This window comes from Neophocaena asiaeorientalis, unplaced genomic scaffold (assembly GCF_003031525.2).
Source record: "Neophocaena asiaeorientalis asiaeorientalis breed wild unplaced genomic scaffold, Neophocaena_asiaeorientalis_V1.1 scaffold37, whole genome shotgun sequence".
Classification (NCBI taxonomy): Eukaryota; Metazoa; Chordata; class Mammalia; order Artiodactyla; family Phocoenidae; genus Neophocaena; species Neophocaena asiaeorientalis.
This window is the reverse complement of record NW_020174269.1, coordinates 2,391,075-2,414,640: the sequence shown is the minus strand read 5'-3', so window position 1 is coordinate 2,414,640 and position 23,566 is coordinate 2,391,075. Positions and strand designations below refer to the sequence as shown.

Genomic DNA, 23,566 nt, shown 5'->3' with positions numbered 1-23,566 from the left:
CTGAACAGTGCCCACCTGCCCACCTGCAATGCTGGGCTTTTCTCATTCTCTAAAACCTCCCACCTGGCTCCTCCTCAACCCATCACCCTGAGGCCCTCGCACTGGAAGCCTGCGGCAGCCTCTCCAGGTAGACAGCAAACTGGAGGGAAGATTCACATGGCAGCCCTCAAGATCCTTGGCTGTGCGCAGAGCCCTCAGCCCATGGTGCACCTTTGTTAGAAAGGGCAAAAGAAGCCGGCCAAGTTCATTAGATGAAAAGCTTGGAAGCTGAGGCTGAATCCAAGTGGGGCTCAAAGAAATACATACCTTCGCTAGGACTGCCCGTAGCCTTCACATTCCCATCTGAGACCCCATGTCCCCCTTCATGGCAGCATGTCAGAACAGACAGTCAAGTCCTGGATTTCACCACTTGATTAAAGGATACACTACAGGGCCAGTGATGTTCAGTGAGGCAGCTGAAGCTGGCTTGTTGTGAGTGCCCTTAATTAGCCCTTTCAGCACTTCAAGGGATTTTAAGTTATATATTTATTTTCTTTGGGATAAAAAGAAATCAATAGCTTCCTTAGCTTGCTCTTGGAAACGTTCTACCCCAAAGTAAGCTCAGTGCAGATGGAAGGACTTCATTTGCAGACTTGAAAGAGCATTTTAAATGAGTAGCTTACTTCTGATGAGGAACTAAGGGTGGCCTGTTAGTTTTAGTCACATCACTGATCTCGAAAATACATAAGTGCATCTTTTGAGATTCTTGAAAATAGCATGGCTCTTTTTTGCACTAAGCATGTGACCCTCAACCAACTTTACTTTTCTGGTTCTTAATCTTTCTCATTTGTTAAAAGACCTTAGAAACTTTTATGAATCAAACAGTCTGTCTAGAGGATGGCTAATCGAGGTAATCACTTTTTCTCCCACCATTTTCCCACCTAAAATCTCTATTTTCTAAGAAAACTGGTTGTGTCATGGAAAATGACACAGAAAACTGAGGGCAACTATTATTAAAAGAAAGCAAGCATTAGCCTATACACATAAAGCATAAAACATCACTTAAAGGGATATAATCACCTAATAAATGTCATGATTTTGCATTCTATTCGTAGTTTTGAGCTTTGCATCTTTTGACTATAATTACTTTAACCAAACACTAGGAGGAAAAAATATATTGTAGCCAACATGAAATTGAAACTAATTGCACCACTGTCCTTCAAAATTATTACTACAGTTTCATTTTAAGTAAAGAAAAGAAATTAAATATTTGGAAATTATTTAATTTTCTTTTATTACATTGAATGAAATCTTAATTTCCTAAGGGACCCTCGAGAAGATACAATGCGTTACTTAAGCCTCCTATGATAATAACAACTCCTTTTTGGTAAACACTTAAAAAAGTAATTTTGAGACATCAAACCCAAATCACCTATTGTAATTAGTAAGTTTTAAAAGGAAGTGAGTGCCTGCAAAGTAATGCCATTAGGGTAGAATAATTTTTTCTTTTAACTCTGTAAAACATCTTTTTTTTTTTTTTCTCTCGTTGCATGTAGCCAGAGAGATGTGCAAGGAGGCAAGAATACAGAATTTAGGGTAGAATAGTGCCATGGAGGAGACTATCGGAAGGAACAGAGATTGCAAAATAACCCTCTTTTCTCTGAACCAGGCTCAATGAAGCAGGGAAAAATAGAAGGAAGAAAGATATGAAATACATGAAACTCTGCCTTGGGAATATATCTAGTAGAGTACAGATGGGCATCCAAACATGTGTGGCTCCAATAGGAAATCCCTACAGCCCGTGATACAGGTTTCTATCCTCCCAGGAGAGTGGTTCCAACTCATTGCAGTGACCCTCCCTGTGCACGCAAACGCAGGAAAGTCTTGGTCTGTATAGGAGGCAGTTATATCAATACAAATGAGACTGGACAGGGGCATTAGTCAAACTGCCACCACAGAGGAAAGAAGATGCATTCAGGCGCCAGCCGTAACATGGTCAGGCACAGAACTAAAGCTTTTCTCTGTACTAATTTTTAAAGTGAACAAAATGTATACATAGTGGGTGTGCAGCTGCCCGAAGGTTTAGGAGCTTATAACTTGGCCACCAAGTCCAACTTATTCTCATTCTAAAGCAGATTGGACTTTCATGGCTGTCTAAGCTTCACAAAAGTACTCTTAATAAGGAATTAAGATAATATATATTATTTTGTGAAATATTAAAATAAGAATACTATGGTAGAAAACTAATAAGAAAACTAACATGGTGATGTGAACTTAAAAATTAAGTCACAATTTGAAACTTTTGACTTAATATTCCATACTTGGTTTTAATTTTAGTATCGTACATTTTTAACTGACCTGATTTTTTAAAACTATACTAAATTAAAAACCTAGAAAACTGAATGCTAAAGGAATCTTTGCCCAAGAGTTTTAAAATGACCCTACTCAAAATATTTTAAAATTTGACTAGCAATTTAAAACAGTATCATCCTTTTATATTTTTTCTGTAGTAATTATGGCACTAGTATAATGTACTCTGCCTTCATCTGATACAATAATTAATAATTTTTAAAGTTTATACCATTGGAATGATGCTAATTATAATTAATACCTATCAGAAGAGAAAAGTTGATGTTGTTTCTTTGTCTTAAACAGCTCAGACCTAAAAAAAGTCCACATAAAAAGGCATGGAAGACAAACATTTTCTTAGTTTCATGTAACTTTTTTGGAAAGATATAACAGGACTGCTTTTAAAAATACATTTTATTCTTAGAATTTGGACAACCAAAAAATGAGAGTAGGGAACAATTTGGTTAGCTTGAAAATCCTCCTAAAACAATTTTTGAATTTGGAAACAAAAAAGTATGTAGAAACAAAAGCATTAATATAGAGAGCTATGGCACGCACTTATTGATATAACTTCTCATCTTAAAACTAGTTTCCTTAGTGATCATAATTAAATTATAGGATTTGCTTTTTTTTTGTTTGTATGTTTTTGTTTTGTTTTTTCCAGTTTTGATCACTTTTTTTTTAACATTTTCATTGGAGTATAATTGCTTTACAGTGTTGTTAGTTTCTGCTGTATAACAAAGTGAATCAGCTATACATATACATATATCCCCATATCCCCTCCCTCTTGCGTCTCCCTCCCACCCTCCCTATCCCACCCCTCTAGATGGTCACAAAGCACCAAGCTGATCTCCCTGTGCTATGCAGCTGCTTCTCACTAGCTATCTATTTTACATTTGGTAGTGTATATATGTCAATGCTACTCTCTCACTTCGTCCCAGCTTACCCTTCCCCCTCCCCGTGTCCTCAACTCCATTCTCTAGGATTTGCTCTGTTAACAAAACATATAGAGAGCAGGATGGCAGGGCTGGGCAACAGCCTCTGGGACAAATCCATATACAGCCTGTGGGTAAATGGTACCATGGAAAAGCCAGTTAATTCATGTTGAGTGTCTTCAAAATCTAAATGTATCTCTACAACCAAATCTGACTAATATGATTCACACCCACTGAGAAGACAGCAAAAGAATCTGCCAAACTTTTGTCCACCCTCTGACACATCTGGCTATCACAACTTTATCTATTGAACTTGAAATTTTAAAAAAACTTTTTATTTTATATTGGAGTATAGTTGATTAACAATGCTGTGACAGTTTCAGGTGCACAGCAAAGTGACCCAGCTACACATATACGTGTATCCATTCTCCTTCAAACTCCCCTCCTACCTAGGTTGTGACATAATATAAAGCAGCTTACCCTGTGCTATATATGGTCCTTGTTGGCCATCCACTCTAAACACAGCAGTGTGTACATGTCTATCCCGAACTCCCAACCTCTCCCTTCCCCCCACCCTTCCCCCATGGTAACCATAAGTTAGTTCTCTAAGTCTGTTTTGTAAATAAGTTCATTTGTATCGTTTCTTTTTAGGTTCCGCACGTAAGCGATACCATACCATAAGATATTTCTCTTTCTCTGTCTAACTTACTTCACTCAGTATGACAATCTCTAGGTCCATCCATTGAACCTGAAAATTTTGAAAGGCTTTTTGTACAGAGGAAGGCATCTAAACAGTGTGAAAAACTATTTTTCTATGCTGTGAGTCAATAAACTATGAATCTGAAAAACCACTGTGATAGTCTTATTATTTATAATGGCATATCATGAATTATCAATCACATTACTGTCAAACATATTCAGAGTAGGAAGCAGAAGCCTACTGAAACAATATTTTATTCCGGGTTTTACATTCTCTACCAATTTGATCCTGATTAAAATGTAAGAGAAAGGATTATCACACTTACTTAATCATATGTGGCACAGAAACTTTGGAATTTTCTTCAAACACTATAGTCATTAAACCATTACACCGTATGTTGTCCACACACTGTGAAATTAAAAAATAGACAGTTAAAACCCACATGAAAACCTAGGCGGAGCATATCTTCCCAGAATTATTTATAATCACAAAAGAATTTAGTTTCTCATTTGTGCACATATGCTAACACGCGCGTGCGCACACACACACACACACACACAGAGGCAGGGAAACATTACACGTTGATGAACAGATTCAATATCCAAATACCAAAACTGTGCACCTGGCAAATGCCTGAGGATGGATACAAGGGCTACATTTTCCTAGAATGTGTTTCCCAAGGATTCTGGGCACAGTGTCACGTCGGCACAATTCTCTGGCAGTCCCAGCACTACTTGAGAAGTTTACACCTCTAGCGAGGTATAAACTGCCTCTGCTATATTCATTCTCTGCCCTAGTGGGTGGTATGGGGCAGGCAGAGCAGAAATGGTGGCTTGCTTGGATGGAATTCATCTTCTCTCTCACTAGGAAGCTCTGTGCCTGCTTCTCGGTGCTTTTTGCCAATAAATTCCCACATTTTACTAGCTTCTCTAGCAGTTTCTACTGGCACCGTGTTAGTTCGGTGAGGATGTATTGTAAAATTTCTCCTGTCTCTGGCACACATAAAGCCCTGTTCATCTCCTTTCTCTTTTCTTTCAGGAAATTTTGCTAATTTTCTCTACCTTTTTAATTTATATCTATGCCTTATCAATTCAAAATTTCCCTTTGCAATTACTTTGGGTTAGAGAAGGATTTATTTGGAGATTTAAACAATCTTTAAAATCAGAAATTACTTTTAGTTACTAGGATACCATGTAGTACTTTATGACTGTAATTAAATGGTGTGAAGAAGCTGATTGCCAAGTGATTTCACAGAGCTCTTGAACTCAGGGTTTATCTTAAACTCCAATGTCTAATAAAAGAATGAATATGCATATAAGAAACTTTGGGTCACTGGCATCCCCTAACTATTGATCCCCTACTTAGCATATCAGCCATTTTCAGGTTTGTTTTTCCTTAAAATTTTGTTTCCTCATGTCTTATGCCGTTATTTCAGTGACCAGGTATAGAGGATCTCAACTTCTGGGAATAAAGTAGAATATTTTAAAGTTCCCCTCAATTCATTTCTTGAAGCACCTGGAATTTGGAGTTATCTTTTTATATGAATAATTATGGTTATCTAACTACAAACTAGGTTACATGTGAGTTTATACTATATCTTATTCCCATAGGTGGATTACAAAAATACATATAGTGAGACAAAGTCAAAATTAGTAAGAAAATTAGAGAGGATTTGGATAAAGGGTGGAAAATAATAAGATGAAGCCTGGGATCAATCCGCCACACGTATGTTATGTTGAGAAGTCCCAAACACTTGCTATACATGGTCCTCAAAATTAGCTGAGCTATGGAACAGCCAACTCAAAGGGGACCACATGACGAACTACAAAATTCATGGTTTACTAGAAGCTCAATTCATCCTAGTCTGAGTCCAGAGGAAAATCATCTCATGGGTTGTCATAAAGAAAACACTGAATAATGTTGCGAACATTATCCTCAACAACATCCTTAAAGTAATAGCAGTTTTTACCAAACCATTTCTTATAAACTCCCTCAACACTGGATGAAGAGTACAGTTCCAGACTAACCACTCTGTGGTGGGCCCCAAAGAATGGGGGCCTGCCTTTGCTCGTCTGGTTCCAAGCACAGATTTCACTCTCTTCAGAAAAGGGTACGTACAGGCTGCTTTTCTTTAGGCTAAATAAATGCTGCTCCTCCTATCAGTTCTGAGCAGCAGGAAGTTGGACATGGTATTCTTCCATAAGTCCTGAAACTGCAATATCCTGAGTTAGTATCCAGTTGTATGGAGTCAATGTTTCCACCAGTGAACCAAGCTACCAGTAGGTGGGGTATCCTCTTAGGCCTCAGAACAGCCACAGGACCTCAAAGGGAGAGCTCTCAGTCAGGGCTAGATGAAAAGAGACGCCAATGACTCCATTTCTAAGCATGAACAAACAGGGGAAAATGAAGAGATGAGGCTGGCTGGTGTGTGCGTTTATAATGGAGAAGACAGTAAGAGAGAGGGGGCCGGGGTTTGATCCCTGGTCAGGGAACTAAATCCCACATGCATGCTGCAACTAGGAGTTCTCATGCCACAACTAAGGAGCCCACCTGCTGCAACTAAGACCCGGCACAACAAAATAAATAAATATTTTTTTAAAAGATGAATAGGTAAACTACTTTAAATTCACTTTCCTAATTCCAGTGGGAAAATGGATTAACATTATCCCTGTTGTTATCAAACTATGAGTGTGGGGTTTGGAGGAATGGGGGAAAAGATTGTATGGGGACAGATACTGCACGCAGACAGGGAAAGGAAGGAGGGGTTAAGTGATCCTTCACCCCAGTGACAGTTCTAGCTATTCCTTAGACTTTTCACTCTCACTGTTTCTGAGCAGAACGAGGATGCCACTTGGGTAATCAACACAGGAAGTGGGAGGGCAGAGATGGTGTTTGGTAAGAATTGGGGCAAGTATATAGTGTTCCTTCAGTCTCCTTTAACAGTCTAAGCAATAATATAGTTACACAGACAACAGCCTTAGGATGACTTAGGGCTACAGTTTTCATGTTTTGATTTTCTGTTTGGTTCTTTGACTGATCAGCCTGGTCCTTTTTACACAATGATCTATTCTTTTCTTTCCTTCCTTCTTCCTTTCCTCCCTTCCTCCCTTCCTTCCTTTCATAGCTTTATTATATTTTAAACATTCTTTTTCACAGTCTTTTCTAAGTTATCACTCTATTATCTGAAGTTCCAGCAGTGCTAATTATACGGCTCACTATGTCTTCTCTCGCTCTTGATAGATCGTTTACTCACAAGATTTGTAATTTTTGATTTTGAGCACCTTGTCATGAGCCCTGAACTGTTGAGGTGTTGCTAATGCAGTGACTTTGTGTTTGCTTCTACCAAGCATTTTGGGTTAGCAACAGTCCAAATATTGTTTTTGCATTAATTTCTCAGTTTGGAATTTTCACACCATGTGAATACTGTAACTCTGAATTTCAAATCCACAGGCCAGAAACACATTTGTTTTTCTCAAAGGAGCTTTTTAAAAATTCAGAACCCAAGGGGCTTCCCTGGTGGTGCAGTGTTTAAGAATCTGCCTGCCAATGCAGGGGACACAGGATAGAGCCCTGGTCCGGGAAGATCCCACATGCCGAGGAGCAACAAAGCCCATGCGCCACAACTACTGAGCCCGTGTGCCACAACTACTGAAGCCCACACGCCTAGAGCCTGTGCTCCACAACAAAACAAGCCACCACAATGAGAAGCCCGCGCACCACAACTAAGAGGAGTAGCCCCTGCTTGCCATAACTAGAGAAAGCGCGTGTGCAGCAACGAAGACCCAAGGCAGCCAAAAATTAATTAATTAATTAATTAATTAATTAAAAGAAAATTCAGAACCCAAGTCAAAGACAAACTTCCTTATGTCTTTCCTGGCCTAATGGGTTTTTTGAGTTCTTATTTCATGGATGGGGCAGCCTTCCAGTGCCCAGGCTTCAAACAAGGGCTTCAGACAAAGATCTCAATTTCTTTAAGGGGCCCAAGGCTAACCCTCGCTCCTTTTGTTAATACCCCTCGGGCGTGGGACCAATATCCAAACTAAAATCATTCCCAAGTCTCTATGTCTTCAGTTTACATGCTGCCTGCCCTGACTTTAAGTTCCCTTGTTATTTCTGGCAACTAGAGATTTCCCTTTATATCTGTAAATATCACCAATGTATTAAATTTTTATTATACTGATTTTATGTATTAAACATTTCTTGTTTGCAGCTAGAAGGTATCTAAATCGATGCAGTCCTCCATACTGCCAGAATTGAAACTTGGGATAAGTGTTTTAGATCCAAAAGAGAAGATTTATGTGACCACTTTTGAACATTTTATTATCCAGTGTCAGATCTCATTCATAAATCTTTCTGATTCATTGTGTTAAGCATTAAAATTACTTTCAACAGGAAGAAAAAGAAATTTTCACTTACACTTAAGTTTCAGGAGAAGAAAATGTACATGCAATCTGAACTATAGCTCAAAAGACCATGTAATAAGAAGTCATATTTAAATGTACAAAAAGGTCTTTGATAACTGCCACACCTATCTGTGCGATGGATAAATATATATATATATATATATATATATATATACACACACACACATATACATACATGTATATATAAAACATATTATGGTATATTTATAATAGAGGAGCGTTTTTTGTCTCATTCATAAATCTTTCTGATTCATTGTGTTAAGCATTAAAATTACTTTCAACAGGAAGAAAAAGAAATTTTCACTTACACTTAAGTTTCAGGAGAAGAAAATGTACATGCAATCTGAACTATAGCTCAAAAGACCATGTAATAAGAAGTCATATTTAAATGTACAAAAAGGTCTTTGATAACTGCCACACCTATCTGTGCGATGGATAAATATATATATATATATATATATATACACACACACATATACATACATGTATATATAAAACATATTACGGTATATTTATAATAGAGGAGCGTTTTTTGTTTTTTTTTAACACCTTTAATGGAGTATAATTGCTTTACAATGGTGTGTTATTTTCTGCTTTATAACTAGAGGAGTGGTTTTGAAATGGACTCATTTCTTGGAGGCTCCATAGCCAGGCTTCAGTGACAGCAAGGGTGTGAACAAACAGGACTTCTGGGGGCTCTGGGTCCACCAATTCTACTTCAACTAGAGTATTTTGCTTTTATCTCACTTCCATTTGGCATTTTCAGCACTGCTACATTGAAGAAAGAGTTCTCTTCCAGAAAAAAGTTAAACTACAACAGAATTTATGTTTACGAATGTGTGTAAGAATATATTTATATTGGAAGCCATGGTATATATTCATGATCATATAAGCACATATCTTGGTTGTGTTGGGGAGAAGAGACTGAGTCCTGGGGAAATGAATGCAGTTCACTCAGTTAAGAAGAAAGACATGAAAATAACCAGGATGTCACATATCTTTAAGGATATATTGAATTTATGTGAATTACTATAAACCTTGAAATTAATAGGATATTAACAAAAGCAGATTCCTAGGTCATGGCTATTCTAGTTCAGTTTGTAATGACTATGACCAGGGTGGAGCCTGGGAATATGTACACTCACAGAAGCCCCAGGTAATTTTTTTGATTTATTTTTTGTTTCTTGGGGGTTTTTTTGGCCGCACTGCACGGCTTGTGGGATCTTAGTTTCCCTACCAGGGATTGAACCTATGTCTCTTGCAGTGGAAGTGCAGAGTCCTAACCACTGGACCACCAGGGAATTCCCTCCAGCAAGGTTTTTTGAGGGTCTTGCTTAAGGAAATAACTGGTCAAAGTCAGTGGTGTACTGTGTCACCATATTTTTTTTTTACCTTCCTAATATTCCTAAGTAGTAGGAAGAACAGTAATTTCTCTTTTAATTTCACCTTTTTATATTAAAGTAAAAAATTCCCTATTGATTCCAGAGAAGTTACTTTAAGGGAGGAAGCATGTCAGTGTGCTACAAATTTGCCTGTATTTTGACACATCTGCCCAAACCAAGAAGCTCAGAGGTGAATTTTAATTCTGCATTTTAGTTGATACCCATAATTATAGAAAAATCTGTTTAATACACCATTATGTATGACAGTAAGACATGCACAAATGAATGCACTATATTGAAATGAATGGTCAAATCTTCAGCCTCAAATTTTTCCCTATAAATAGATGAAAAAGGGAAGAATTGTTGGTCAAGACCATTAACCCCTTGCACATTTTGTTGGAGGCACCAACGGTTAATTATGACCTTGCTGGTGGAATTACAAGTATAATTAATCGTTCAAGCCATTGTTACTTCTAAAGATTACAGCTTCAGAGAGAGAGGCCTGACAAAGCTAAACATTTTAATTTTTGTATAGAGTTCTCTATGTGAAACTGGGATTGTATCAATAGTCAGGCACCACCTTATTATCTCAAGTAAGAACGACACGTGATTGGTATAACATGGTACAATAGTTTAGCAAGGTGGTATCAAATCAAGCCAGGAAAAGTTAAAATGCTGCAAAAAGAGTGACAAAAATAAATAGACAAAATAATGGAGAACATAGTCATAATTTGGATTGAAAGAAAAAGCTCATTTCCCTAGTCTGTAAGGATAGCTCCAATGGATAAATGTCCATCTGGTACAAACAGACAAGAAACAGAAACAGTGGAAAATGTTAGTCTCATTGATAATTACAGAAATGTAAATTAAAACCACTAGAAAGCAATATCACTTTTCCATTAAATAGGAAAATGTGACAAATGTGACAAAACTCAACATTGGCAGGACTTAGAAGAAAGTTGCATAGATACCTTGCTGATGATGTTGTGAAATGATGAGTTACATATTCCTTGGAGTGTTTGGGCAGTCTGTCGAGTCATGTATCATGAAATCATGAAAGTGATCAGGCCCCCTGTACCAGCCTTGCCGGCTGTGGGTAAGATATACCACCAAGGGACCTTTAAAAGGGGAGAAACTCCCTGTGCAAAGATGGCTATCACCACATCATATATTAATGCTGAAACCTGGAAACTGCCTGAATTTCTAATTATTCAGAAAGAGCTAGAAGAGTGGCAAGTTAACATGATAGAATATACATATATTGCTATTAGAAGACACCAATATGAAGAATTCACAGGGATATAAAAAGATGTAAAAAGCAAAAAATGATGCATATATACACCTAGAGCCAAACTGTTAAATTATTTCTGTATGGCAGGACTGTGAGGGTTTTAGAGGTGGAAACATTTGATTTTCAGAACAGGGTTTCTCGAATTTAATTGTGCAAAAATGATCTGTGGAGCTTGTTAAACCTGGGGGGTTTCTGGAATGAGGTTTCAGGAATCTGTATTAAAAAAAAAACCTTTGGACCTGCTGCATAAAAAAATAAATAAAATTCAAAAAAAAGAGAAAAAAACCTTCCAGTAATTATCTGTGGAAGACACTTTGATAAACATTTATTTAGTGATCTGGGTGCTGGGAGTCTTTCTGGCTTCCTTTTTGTGTCCATATCTTTACATATACATGGTAAAATTAAAAAGTACATTTTCAAGCATTCTGTAGACTCATCTTAATAATGAATATGTCCAAAAGAAAAAAAAAATAATGAATATGTCCAGAGGCATACTTGGAATACTGACAAATTCCATCAACGTGTGTATAGCACATAATTTTCCCCATAAGATGAAAATGCTTTAAGCGCAGAACAAAGCCCGGTTGAGATGCAGGCTGCTGGGCAGTAGGCTAGGCTCAATCAATAGTGAAGCACTCTGTCTCTACCACTCACCGTTCAAACCCTGAGTTGGGAAAATCACTAAGCATCTCAGAACACTCACTACCATACTCAGCTTTCAGTAGCAGCTGACATAATCACTCCCCACTCCCTGATACATTTTCTTCACTTGACTTACAGGACACCATGTCCTCTTGGCTATCCTCCAATTGCTCTGCTGATTCCTTCCCTTCTTTGTTGTTCTCCATGACTCCTCACCCAGTCCATGGCCCTCTTCTCAGTCTATCTACATTTACTCCCTGGGTGATCTCAACAGGCCTTAAATACCATCTAAATGGCGTAGTCTCCCACCTGGACCTCCCTCCAAGCGCTTAACATCTATATCCCACTGCTTACTTAACAACTCCACTTAAATTACTTCCTCTTTTTCTCTTTTCCCTCTTGCACATCCCCCTTCAGCCACACTAGTCTTCATGCTTTTACTCAAAATATGCAGTGTCCTCCTACTCTAGAGTCTTTGCAGTGGCTGTTCCCTCTGCACTGCCAAGGGAACGACTTTCCCTTCATTACAATATCAACACGGTATTTCCATCACTTACTGCAGTCATTGTTTAGATGTCTTCTTCAAAATAAGATGATCACCTTTTAAAAACTGTACCAACCCCCATCTACCTCCAGTAGCCCAATCCTTCTTACCCTGGCCTATCACCCTCTGACATAAAATATTATATACTTACTTATTACGTATACTGCTATTTTCAGTTTTCCCCACACTAGAATGTAAGCTACACAAGGTCAGGGAATTTTTTGTTGCTGTTGCCTCCTGTCCATGATATATCACAAGTGCCTAAATAGTTAGTGGTACTGGTACTTTACTTAACCAAAATATATTTATTGAATGGCTGAAAACATAAGTGTCAAAGACACACGATATCAAGGCTCTATGGAACACAGTAATTTCATGTAATGATATCATCGTCCCTCAGAAAGATACAATTTTCTGTTGTTTCCTTCTCCAATTCAATTGTACATATAATCAGCTTAATATATTAGTCATAGAAACTTGGAGAAACAGGAAGAAGTTGTATACTCAACTCAAGATGTAGACTAAGTAGAGAGAATCACTTGGAGGCTTCTGGGAAGCAAAGTATTGGATCCTTTCTTTAAAGGACCAGGCATAGAATCATTCATGTACCCCATGGGTCTTTCTCTCTTAGCAATGCCTCACCAGGCCCCCTAAGGAAGATCACTTAGCGCTTTTATCAACTCTGTATCTTAGGAGCCCCAGTTACATCATAAGGTAGAAGCTATAAGCAGCTGGAAAAACATCTTTGCCTACACTCCAATTCTCCCTATTTTTCCTACTCATCTTGGCTTCACGACACATACAAAATTTTGTTGCATTAAGTTGTCTACTTCCCTTTCTTCCCTACTAGCCTGCCTATCTCCTTGAGAGCAGGGACCGTTGCCATATCCCTGGTACCTACACAGTACCTGGCAGTACATGGTGATTGCTCAATCAACGTGCATAGAATCAATGGCTGATTCAGAGTCTCATCAGGTAAAAGATGTACTACAGAGACTTAATTAAAGTATTAATTCATACAGCATAGAGCTAATGAAAGCATTAATAAATCACCACAAGGATGTAATTATGCAAATACACAAGAGCCCATATTTTCATTCCTTTGTTAACCAGAAAAGCAGCGTCTTCACTTCAGCTATTTATTCATCATCAAAACAGTCCTGGGAGAAAAGAAGTAAAAATCCAGAATTCCAGTAGAGGATATTTAGAGTGCTAATAAAAGACCTAGATTAGGTTTGAGTCCTGACTCAACACAGTTGTGTATTTGGACAAATGCTTATTAACCTCCCAAACCTCAGGTTTCTCACCTGTGAAATGACTACTATTTCTGTTAGCCTTCAGAATACTACTGTAAGGGTCAAATGAGACTGTAAAATTTCTTTGACATACAAAAATAATTATTTTGTCCATTCATTTTCTTTCTATTTCCCCTCAGTTTTCAGTCACTCTGAAAAAAATTAAGTATCTGAAGAACTATGATATAGTTTCTATTTATACCTAAGTCTTATACAGTAAGTTCCCTACACATGAGCCTTCAAGTTTTGAACTTCCAAAGATGCTAACATGTGTTCGCATGTCCAATCACGTAAGTTAGTTCATGTGTCTGGCATACATTGTCACGTGCGTGCATCCGGTACCAGTGGTTGTGCTTTTGTGTACTTTACTGTGTAGTGCTATATAGAGTACAGTAGTACAGTATCTTATTTCAAGCCCAGGATGTCCGGAAGCAAGTGCAAAAGTAGCAGTGATGTAGCTGGTATGCTAAGAACAGCCAGCTGTTGTACTGTACTACACTACTTTTCAAGATAATGTATTGTAAGATTAAAAATGTTTTCTTTAACTTTTGTTTGTTTTTTTATGTATTATTTGTGTGTAAAAGTATTATAAACCTATTACAGTACAGTACTATATATAGTCAATTGTGTCAGTTGGTTACCTAGGCTAACTTTGTTGGACTTATGAACAAATTGGACTTACGAATGCGCTCTTGGAACAGAACTAGTTTGTATGTAGGGGACTTACTCTATATAAGTACTATGAGCTCTTCGGAAAAGGAAGACAATGGGATCTATAGCACATGCCTTTCCTGTTTGCCCCAATCTTCCTTGAGTTAACAACTTTGAAGATAATAATCAAGCTTTCTTTTAATATTTTCCTTACACAGCTTCCCTTTTCACCTAGATTGGTTAATTCCGTACACAGCTTCCCTTTTCACCTAGATTGGTTAATTCCTTACACAGCTTCCCTTTTCACCTAGATTGGTTAATTGGATTGAAGAATGCCCAAGTCCAATCATCACTCACTAGTTTTGACATTCTTTCAAATGATGAATAAATGAAGCAATTCCCTAACTGGGCATTGCTGATCAAGGAAAGGTAAACAAATCTGTTCCCTAATTTTTTCTATATAAAATACAGGAGCTCATTTGCAGGCTTCATACTACAGACAGTATCTCTTCTTTGATTTGATTCCATAGTCCTTGTTAGCCTTTTCTGAATCTCTCACCATTTTCCTACCTCAGTAACAAATAAGGAAAAAAAAAAAAAAATCTAGTGAGGTCACTGAGGAATTTATTACTCACAGGGCAATTTTAACACTGTCCAACACAAGTGACTACATTATCAGCTTGTAAAAAAGTGTCCAGGACACAAAATGCAATAACTACATTTCAAGTAAATTTTAAACAAACAACAACCACAAATGATTTAATACATGAAGACATATAGTGGTACTGGTAGTGACCACAGCAACCAGATATAATTTTCTAATAAAAATAAATTGACTCTAAAACTCCTTCCCAAAAGTTTATGTTGTAAAATTTAAAACAAAAACAAAACCCAACTTAGGGCCAAAGCCACTTGCTTACCTGACTGATGTCACTTGTCCAGGCAGCTTTCTCCTGGCGTGAAGGTGCTAACAAGACCACAGTGAAAGGGGCAGCGTCAGGCGGCTCCACCACTATTTTAAAATCCAGGTGTCCAAACACTTGCCCAGAACCTTTGGCTTCAACACATGTAAACCAAACAATTAGATGTGAACACAAAAATATGAGTGATAGTTGCTTTCACATGGTTCTAGTAATACAATCAATGTGCATTTAAGTCCAGAATCTCATTTCAGCAATATGGTGCTTCTTGGGCCTGGGGAAGGCTTTGTTAAGCTCATAAGCAGATGAAGAAACTGAGATCAGTAGGTTACTCAGGACTAGGATCCTGCTTTCCTTCTCATTTCATGTTTTTATTTTTTTTTTAATTTCCATAATTTACGGAATTCCAACACACTAATTCAATCTCTTTCTTTTCTGCCACTGCAAAGTCACTATCAAGAGACAAATTCAGTAAAATGTGAATTCCCAAAGACGGTTTAACCAGGTCACAGGTTAAATGGCTCAACAGAATTTTTCATATATAAATGAATTCAGGGAGTTTATTCTTAACATCTTTCCTGCTTCCTTAAGCAGCTCTTCTTACCTATGAATGAATAAAAACCATAGGACTATTTAATTCTAATATAATTCTAAGTGATAGTATGTGACTTACGGTCATCATCGCTTGTATCGGGCTCCTCAACCAATGTACATTCTATTAGAGAGAGAACTCCACCTGTCTGGAAACAGACCAATTTTTCATTAAGAGGCTAAGAGTCTTTCACAGGTTGGGAACCTGTGATTTGCAAACCTTACATTCAAACTGCCACAAAAGAAAATAGCAATTGTACTTCATAAATAATTTTTCATAGAGTTCAAAATTAAACTTAGATGTGTAAAAGTAATTGAATTCATTGAACTTCATGGTTCTTCCCCACATCCGACTCTCACTCCCGATGTTTATAAAATTTAGCAAGTCAGTCTATGGGAGACTATATGGCACCTTAGGGGCCCTGTAGAGTGAATGCAGCTCAGCAAAGGGCAGAACTCTCCAACCAGGAAGTGATTTAAGCAGTAGGAAGCCTTGGTTGTGATGTTGGATAATATTTTCAGGCACTAATAACAGAAGGTACAGATAGGCAGACTTCTGTTAAGAGACAGCTAGTAAACCTTTTAGGCTTTGCAAGCCATGTGATCTCTATCGCAGCTGCTCAAATCTGCTGTTCTAAAAAAGCATGAAAACAGCCAGGGACGATATGTAAGGAAATGAGTATGGCTGTGTTCCAATAAAACTTTACTATCAAAAACACACAACAAGCTGCGGGCCATAGTTTGCTTACTCCTGGTACTGAGCAAGATAAAGGAGCATTTAGTAAATATTATATAATCAGTACACTGCAGTAATTTGACAAGATTTTTGTAGCTCAGTAGTCACCAACTAGTAATTTTGTCCAGGTTATGATTTTAATTGCTCTTCTTTATGGCAGTGCACACTTAAATTTCTATTACTTTGGATCCAACTGACAACAAAGTAAGTGTCAGGATTGGTAACTGTATATTACCTCACCATGAAATCTGACAATCTATTTTATGATAGCAGGCATAGGAAAGTCACAATTAAGTTAACCTCAATGCCTCTTAAGTGCATGGAACATAAATGGAATAGTCATATAAAACCAGTACCTTGAGCAGATGCAGCTTTCCTCCTGAACTTCTTGTACAAATTAAAAAGTGTTTTGTAAACAAGAAGCATTGTCTTTCTCCTTCCTTTTTCAAAGACAATGAACCCAGGCGAACTTTACTAAGTTTCCCCCTCTCAACGGAAGGTACTTGAATAAGAGAACCTGGTGATCACAAAAGTGAAGAACACACAGTAATTAAAATTCTGTCAAGTGAGAGCTGTTCCTGATGTAAAAACACTAGGGCCTGTTTCCCAAGATACCAAGGATTTATTTGATGCACCATTGGAACAAGTAAATCCCCTGCACTCTGAGCAGAAGAAACGATGCATTACATTTTAAGGGTTGCACTAATTCCTACTATTTTTGTAAAACACTTTAGACTTGATTATCTATAAGCTGGAAAATAAGTTTAAAAGAAAGCCAAATTGAATTCAAAGAATGAGGCACTTCTGCCATCTGTCCTTCATAATCTGATCTCAATCAATTTATTTACATAAGAATAAGGTACATATTATATAATTAGAGTAATAAAATAACATAATAAAAAGCAAATCAAATTTAATTTTCCTGGAGCACTGAAGGTAGATAAATAGCATTAATACAGTTTACTTTGCATTTTAAAGATAGAATGTACAATACATGTACATTATAAAAATACACAAATTATACAATTCAATGCAATTTAGTTAAGGACTATTTTTAAAGGGCAGTCATTTGAGGTTACATTTAAATGATATGTGATAAAAAAATTTTGTGGAATCTAAATGGAAAAGAAACCACATAAATTCTATACCCAGAACATTCCTGTGAGCAAAACTGTCTTTCATTCAATGTGAGAAGCTATGCATAGACTTTATATAGTTTCACCCTAATAATGACTGCCCGCTCCCCGCAAGAGAAAATTCTAATCTAAGTTAAATATCAAACCAAAAAGTACTACAAAAGATTCTAGCAAATACCTTGCCTCTGACTTCTGAAATGCCCTGAGCCAGTAATATTTCTATTTGTTTAATCCACCACCTACCCCAAATGCAGCCTGACAAAGGCTCCTTTCAGCCTCATAAGAACAATTAAATGACTATTTATCACTTAAATATTAATAGTGGTCATCACTAAGAGATAAGATTGCAGGCAACTTTATTTTCCTCTTCATACATTTCCTGTGTTTCCCGATTTTGTTGTTGTTGTTGCTTGCTTTAGAATAGTAAAACTATGATTGTGGGTCACAAAATGTTTACACTAACATATGAATATTCCAAACAGCATCTACTTTTACAGAGATCTAAAGATGTGCTGGGGGTAAAGAACCCAAGTTTCTATGGATTCCCTGAATTCCATCTATTCAGATGAGTGTTTACGTGGGGCTGCTTGACAAAGGCAGAATTGCTGAGGCAGTCCTGGGGGAGGGTGTGGGACTGGGGAATGAGGGTGGGAGAAGGCTTGGTTCCAGTGAAAGGAATGGGCAAGAAGGAGGAGAGGTAGGTGGGAGCAAACTGGCAGAGAGCACAGGCAGCATGTAATTAAATATGAAGAATAACGGAGCAATGAAAAAGGCAGATGGCAGAACGCTTAGAGGAGTAGATGGGCAAGTAACAGCAGCAGAAGGATTGTATTCATTAGACCCATGGGTGAAACTGAAGCCACAGGAGATCTTTCAGAGGACCGGGGTCATCCCCGCCAGGAGATGGCAGTGGATTCAGCAGCATAACAACTGAAAGTCAGAAAGGGAATGGATGGGAAAAGACAGTAAGTTCTAGCTTTGCCACGGGCGGTCGTGAGTCATCCAGGCAGATAGGTTAGGGCAGAGAGGAAGACTGCAGCATAGACAGGTGGACAAGCGGGTCTGAGAGTCATTTTCAGAAGGGATATAATCAAGGCTATGAAAACTGGATAATAATGTGTTCACTGGTAAATGCTTCTAGCATTTAATGATTTTGTAAATCAGAAATTATAGAGTACACTGTTAACTCATATATTAATCATTACCGTGAATTTTAACTTTGAGGTAAAAAATAACCAATGTTTCCTTGGCAACTATACACTAGTATGCTTAATCTATAACTGCTTATCTCATATCCAAATAGGAGACTGTGTGCATTAGGTATGTACAGAAGTCTATACATCTGAATTAAAAGTGAGCAATTTCAACACTGGTTTATAAAATAAGCTTGTTGAAAAATAAGTTAAGTGGATCTTTTTTTCACATTTTATCTTATGTTTGACATGATGTTTCAACACAACTATGAGACCTGAGGATTCCTTTCTAGTTAATACAAATTAGAGAACTCATAGTCTTGAGTCAGTAATTCCTCAGTATCAGATCATGGGTGTGATACGATATTTTGCATCACCATCATCATCAGTCTATCTAATAATTGGGGTCAACTTACCAAAACACTTCTGCTTTTCAATCACTAAATTCCCATAGCATGGCATTCAAGATTGGCTAATGCCCTTAATCTTAATTCCACTCAGTAGTGCAAAAGAATGAACAGCAATTTTCAGGTTATTGGATTAGGCGTTTGAGACGGTATAACTATTTCTAGACCCCACGTTACAATTTCAAAAGACACTGGTACACTGAAAGTACATGATTTTGAGTCTGGGGATGATTAAAGTACAACAGAGGTTCATGTCTCATTCTCAATGCATTTAGCTCTAAATTCGGCCACCTTTATTTAATTTTCCTGATTCACATTTCCACCAGACAACAATGACTAAGTATAATGGATTTTGCACAAAATGTCAACTTAAAGTGCCTTTATCGTCTAATAAATATTCATATATATCTCATGTTACTGAAAATAGACACCCATTCCAAAATTTAGATCTTGGTTTTTAAGGTTCATGTCATAATCTCACAGACACTAGCCTAGATGCATTTATGAACATTTAATCTTCACAACAACCCTAAAAGACAGCTACTACTATTAACCCCAACTTAAAGGGAGGAAACTGAGGCAAAGAGAGGTTAAGTAAATTGCCCAATATCACATAGCAAGGAAGTGGAGGAGACAGGATTTGACCTCCATGACGTGGCTGTATGTCTACCTGTTATTGCCGCAGACACTTTTGCTCAAGAAACTTTGAAAAAGATTTTGGAAAATAAATGACAGTGTCAGACCACTGCTATGATATAGTCCTTTGCATCGTACTCATCAACCATCTAGTAATTGGAATCAATTTACAATAAAACCTGTTTTTTCAACCACTAAATTCCTACAGATTGACATTCAAGGTTGGCTATCCACCTATTCGGAGGAGGCCTTTCAGATGACCTTATTTTTTCTAGTCAGAATAAAAATTCATTTGAGATTGAAACCACACACGTATCTGTACATAAGCATTTGCACACGCACTCACGCATTGAAAAACAGACCGTATATCAACCCTAAAAGTAAACAATGCAAATATTAGTATACAATTAGAGATAAACTATAGTCCATTTCATAGAAAATAGAATCTCTCAAAGTTAAAAAACTTTTTAAAAAACCCACTTCAACGAGTTTTAAAGCCTATTAAAGGTATTTAGTAAAAGTAATAATAGGAGCAACCAAAGCAAAATAATGCAAACTTTCCAAATTGTCCGTAATTGGATTACTTTCTACTTTCAGATTAAGGTTTGATTTTTTAAAACCACCTTTATTGAATAATTCCCAAACAGACTAATCAAACCAAACAACACGGAAAAATACTGCTGAAAGGCAAATCATTATATCAACATCAATACAGCAATAACATCAGATATATTAATAGCTGATAGAAGCACCTCAAACATGTAGTACAGAACAAGCAATAAATAACATCTGGACATGAATCAAAGGGAGAGGTGGCTCATGACTGTTTTTCCTCCAGGTGCAATGAAAAAACATGATTTTTTCATTGGATTCGACCTTCTAGCAGTTTTCAACTAAGTTTGTAGAAATATGTTAAATGTTTATGTGTAATAATACTTTTCAGTCCAAAGTCCTTTCAGAAATTGAATACTAGTTATAAAAACTTTTGTTACCATTTTCACATAGTATACAGCTCAAGTCCTTTAGTAAGTATTTTTCAGTAACTCCAATTACAAGAAGAATACAAAACAAGACAGCTGACATTCAAAACTGCAGTTTTCAACAAGCAATTCAATTTAATCCATTGTTCATTTTCCAGGTATCTATAATGGAAAGCATTGTACTAGGCAAGAGAGAATTCATAAAAACTGCCCTTCAGAGTTACAATTACTGGGAGAGACAGGCATGCACGCAAGTGGATGAAATACATGCACCAGGAGCAAAGGGGCTCAGAAATGATGAGGACGGTAAATTCATTCTAACTGGAGGGAAGAGGAGGGGAAGATGAGAAGGAAATTTAAAAGGCTCTTTAGAGGTGTCTGACCTGAGCCTAGTAGGACAGGCAGACCTTCCATAGGCACAAGAAAGGTGGATAAGGGCATTCCTGGTGTCCAGGCTAGGGCCAGCACATGTAAAGGCACAGAAGCAGACAAGTGCCAGGAAGGCAGGAAGCCAATATGGGGACACGGTCTGTACGGAGGAATAGAGGGGGAGTTAGGAAGGCCTGATGTTGTCAGCATTAGAGTCCACTATTACTTAAAGAAAAATTAATACTTAAAGCCAAAAATGAGAAAGGTATCATATCCCGAAATATACTTCCAAACTTTAACGTATGTGTGATTTCTCTCCTTGTAAATAAATATGGAAAAACAGAACAGCATGTGGTAAATTTTTTAAGTGTTCTGTGCAAAAATTAACGTGTGTAGCACAAATAATGCCTTGTTTGATGAGGTAAAAAAAGATTTGAAGCAGCACATTTTGGTACGCACTAGAAATGCAAATATCTTCAAATAATATTGGCATGTTATAAACAGAAACCACATTAAAGGTTAGTTCTAGTTCCAAATTTATATGCCACTCCTCACCAAGTTCAAACTTATGATTGTGTGTACTATATTGCCACAAATCGATTTTGTGGGGCATGCTCCCCTGCCCCCAGAACACCTGAGCACTGAAAAAGAACGGAGTGTGGTTTACATCCTGCACTCTGTAATGAAAGCCATGGAGGAATATGGACTGTTAGGTTGTTGCTTCTCTACAGTTTCCAGTAAAAATATCTTCAACTCTTCAAAAGCTCAATTTACTGGGTGATGCCCTCAAAGCACACCCCTCAAACATGATACCTTCGCCATGATCGAAATATGGCAGGGCAAGTTGATAGTGAGACATTTCATCTGGCAACTGGAGTTACCAATTGAATCAAATCATATCATGTGGGGCCGATCCAGAAGTGCTGATGAAAAATGGGAACAAGAGACAGCTGTTTTCACTTCGGATGTTGTCCCCACTGCTATGTGAAAGGGCTCTGAGTAATGCAAGTTTCTCTTGGGCCTTTGCCTGGATGTCGTCACCACCTGGCACTGCCACTCCAATCGGCCAGAGCAATCTGTCCTCCCTGGAGCTGTAGAGAATGTCCGGTCCACTGAGGAGGAGAGTCCAGTCAGAATGTAATTTACTGTCCCACTCGTGCTTTACTATTATTGTGTTGCTGTTTTTCATGGCCCCTGAAAAGAAACAGCACAAAGGTGGGCCTCAACCACAGCCTCGGTCAAGGCCATGGGGACATCCTGCATGAACAGCATCAATCAAACAGCTAAATCAAGTCTGCTCCAAAATGCTTTCCTGGATCTGCCAGTGATAATGTGACAGGTGCAGAGACCACTTAGATGGTGGGTCTGCTGAACAAGGACTTACCTTGGCGGATGAAAGTTTGGCTAGTGTCCAGCAAAATATCACAGCCCTCTACGATCATTCTTTCTATGGCGAGGTTCTTCCTTATGTTTTCAGTGTCACTCACTTCATCATGCATGACCCTGTCAAACACAATACGGGATCACGGTAAGAGATTTTCTATTGCCCCAGCAGATAAGCAAAGGAGCTCCATCTGGGAAGCTAGGGTTTGGACTTGTATCAGTTTAACTGGGGCTGTAGGGTAAGTCATGCTGGACTTCTAGCCTTCATCAAGTCATGACTCAAGGCAAAGCAGATGTTCACCATGATTCTTAAGGATAAGTGAGTACCCTGAGAATGCTGCTTGTAAAGGCAACAGGAAAGCAATACTTTATTTTACGAACAGCTCCATTCATTGAAATTAGGATGCCATTTCTTAGAGGTGGAGTAAATTAGAGAACTTTATATCATTTATCCCATATAAGCTAAAGGAACACAGGTGCCAAAACACTGAAAAGTCACTGATAAATCCAAAATATACATTCTCTGACTTCCTACCAAATATGGGTGCAAAACTGCAACTAACAACCATTCTCCCATTATGATGAAAGAAATGTGAACATTTTCAAACTTAAACCAAAATATGCCTAATCTCAATTATATAAATTTACATGCTATAAAACCATTTTCAAAGATATTTTTTTCTTGGTTAAAATTAATGTGCATGCTGATTCAGCACCATCTCAGGAGCTAGCATTTAATGTTCAGCAGAATCTGAGAAGCTGGATTGTGTCTTGCTTCTTGTTCCCTGGACATATATATTCAGTTTCCACAAAAGACTAATGCATTGGGCTTCCCTGGTGGCGCAGTGGTTGGGAGTCCGCCTGCCGATGCAGGGGACACTGGTTCGTGCCCCGGTCCGGGAAGATCCCACATGCCGCAGAGCGGCTGGGCCCATGAGCCATGGCCGCTAAGCCTGCACGTCCGGAGCCTGTGCTCCGCAAATGGAGAGGCCACAACAGTGAGAGGCCCGCGTACCACAAAAA

The 23,566-nt window shown here is 37.9% G+C and overlaps 1 protein-coding gene across 2 annotated transcripts in view; it reads right to left on the bottom strand.

Moving 5' to 3' along the window:
* RASGRF2 (Ras protein specific guanine nucleotide releasing factor 2) overlaps positions 1-23,566 on the bottom strand; it is a 235,745-nt gene that overhangs the window by 111,329 nt on the left and 100,850 nt on the right. For both annotated transcript variants that reach the window (XM_024755700.1, XM_024755701.1), the window contains exons 9-13: positions 22,545-22,663; positions 16,796-16,956; positions 15,786-15,852; positions 15,113-15,249; positions 4,289-4,371 (exon numbers count right to left, since the gene is read on the bottom strand). In XM_024755700.1, coding sequence (XP_024611468.1) covers positions 4,289-4,371; positions 15,113-15,249; positions 15,786-15,852; positions 16,796-16,956; positions 22,545-22,663 — 567 coding nt within the window. The remainder of the gene's footprint in view (positions 1-4,288; positions 4,372-15,112; positions 15,250-15,785; positions 15,853-16,795; positions 16,957-22,544; positions 22,664-23,566) is intronic.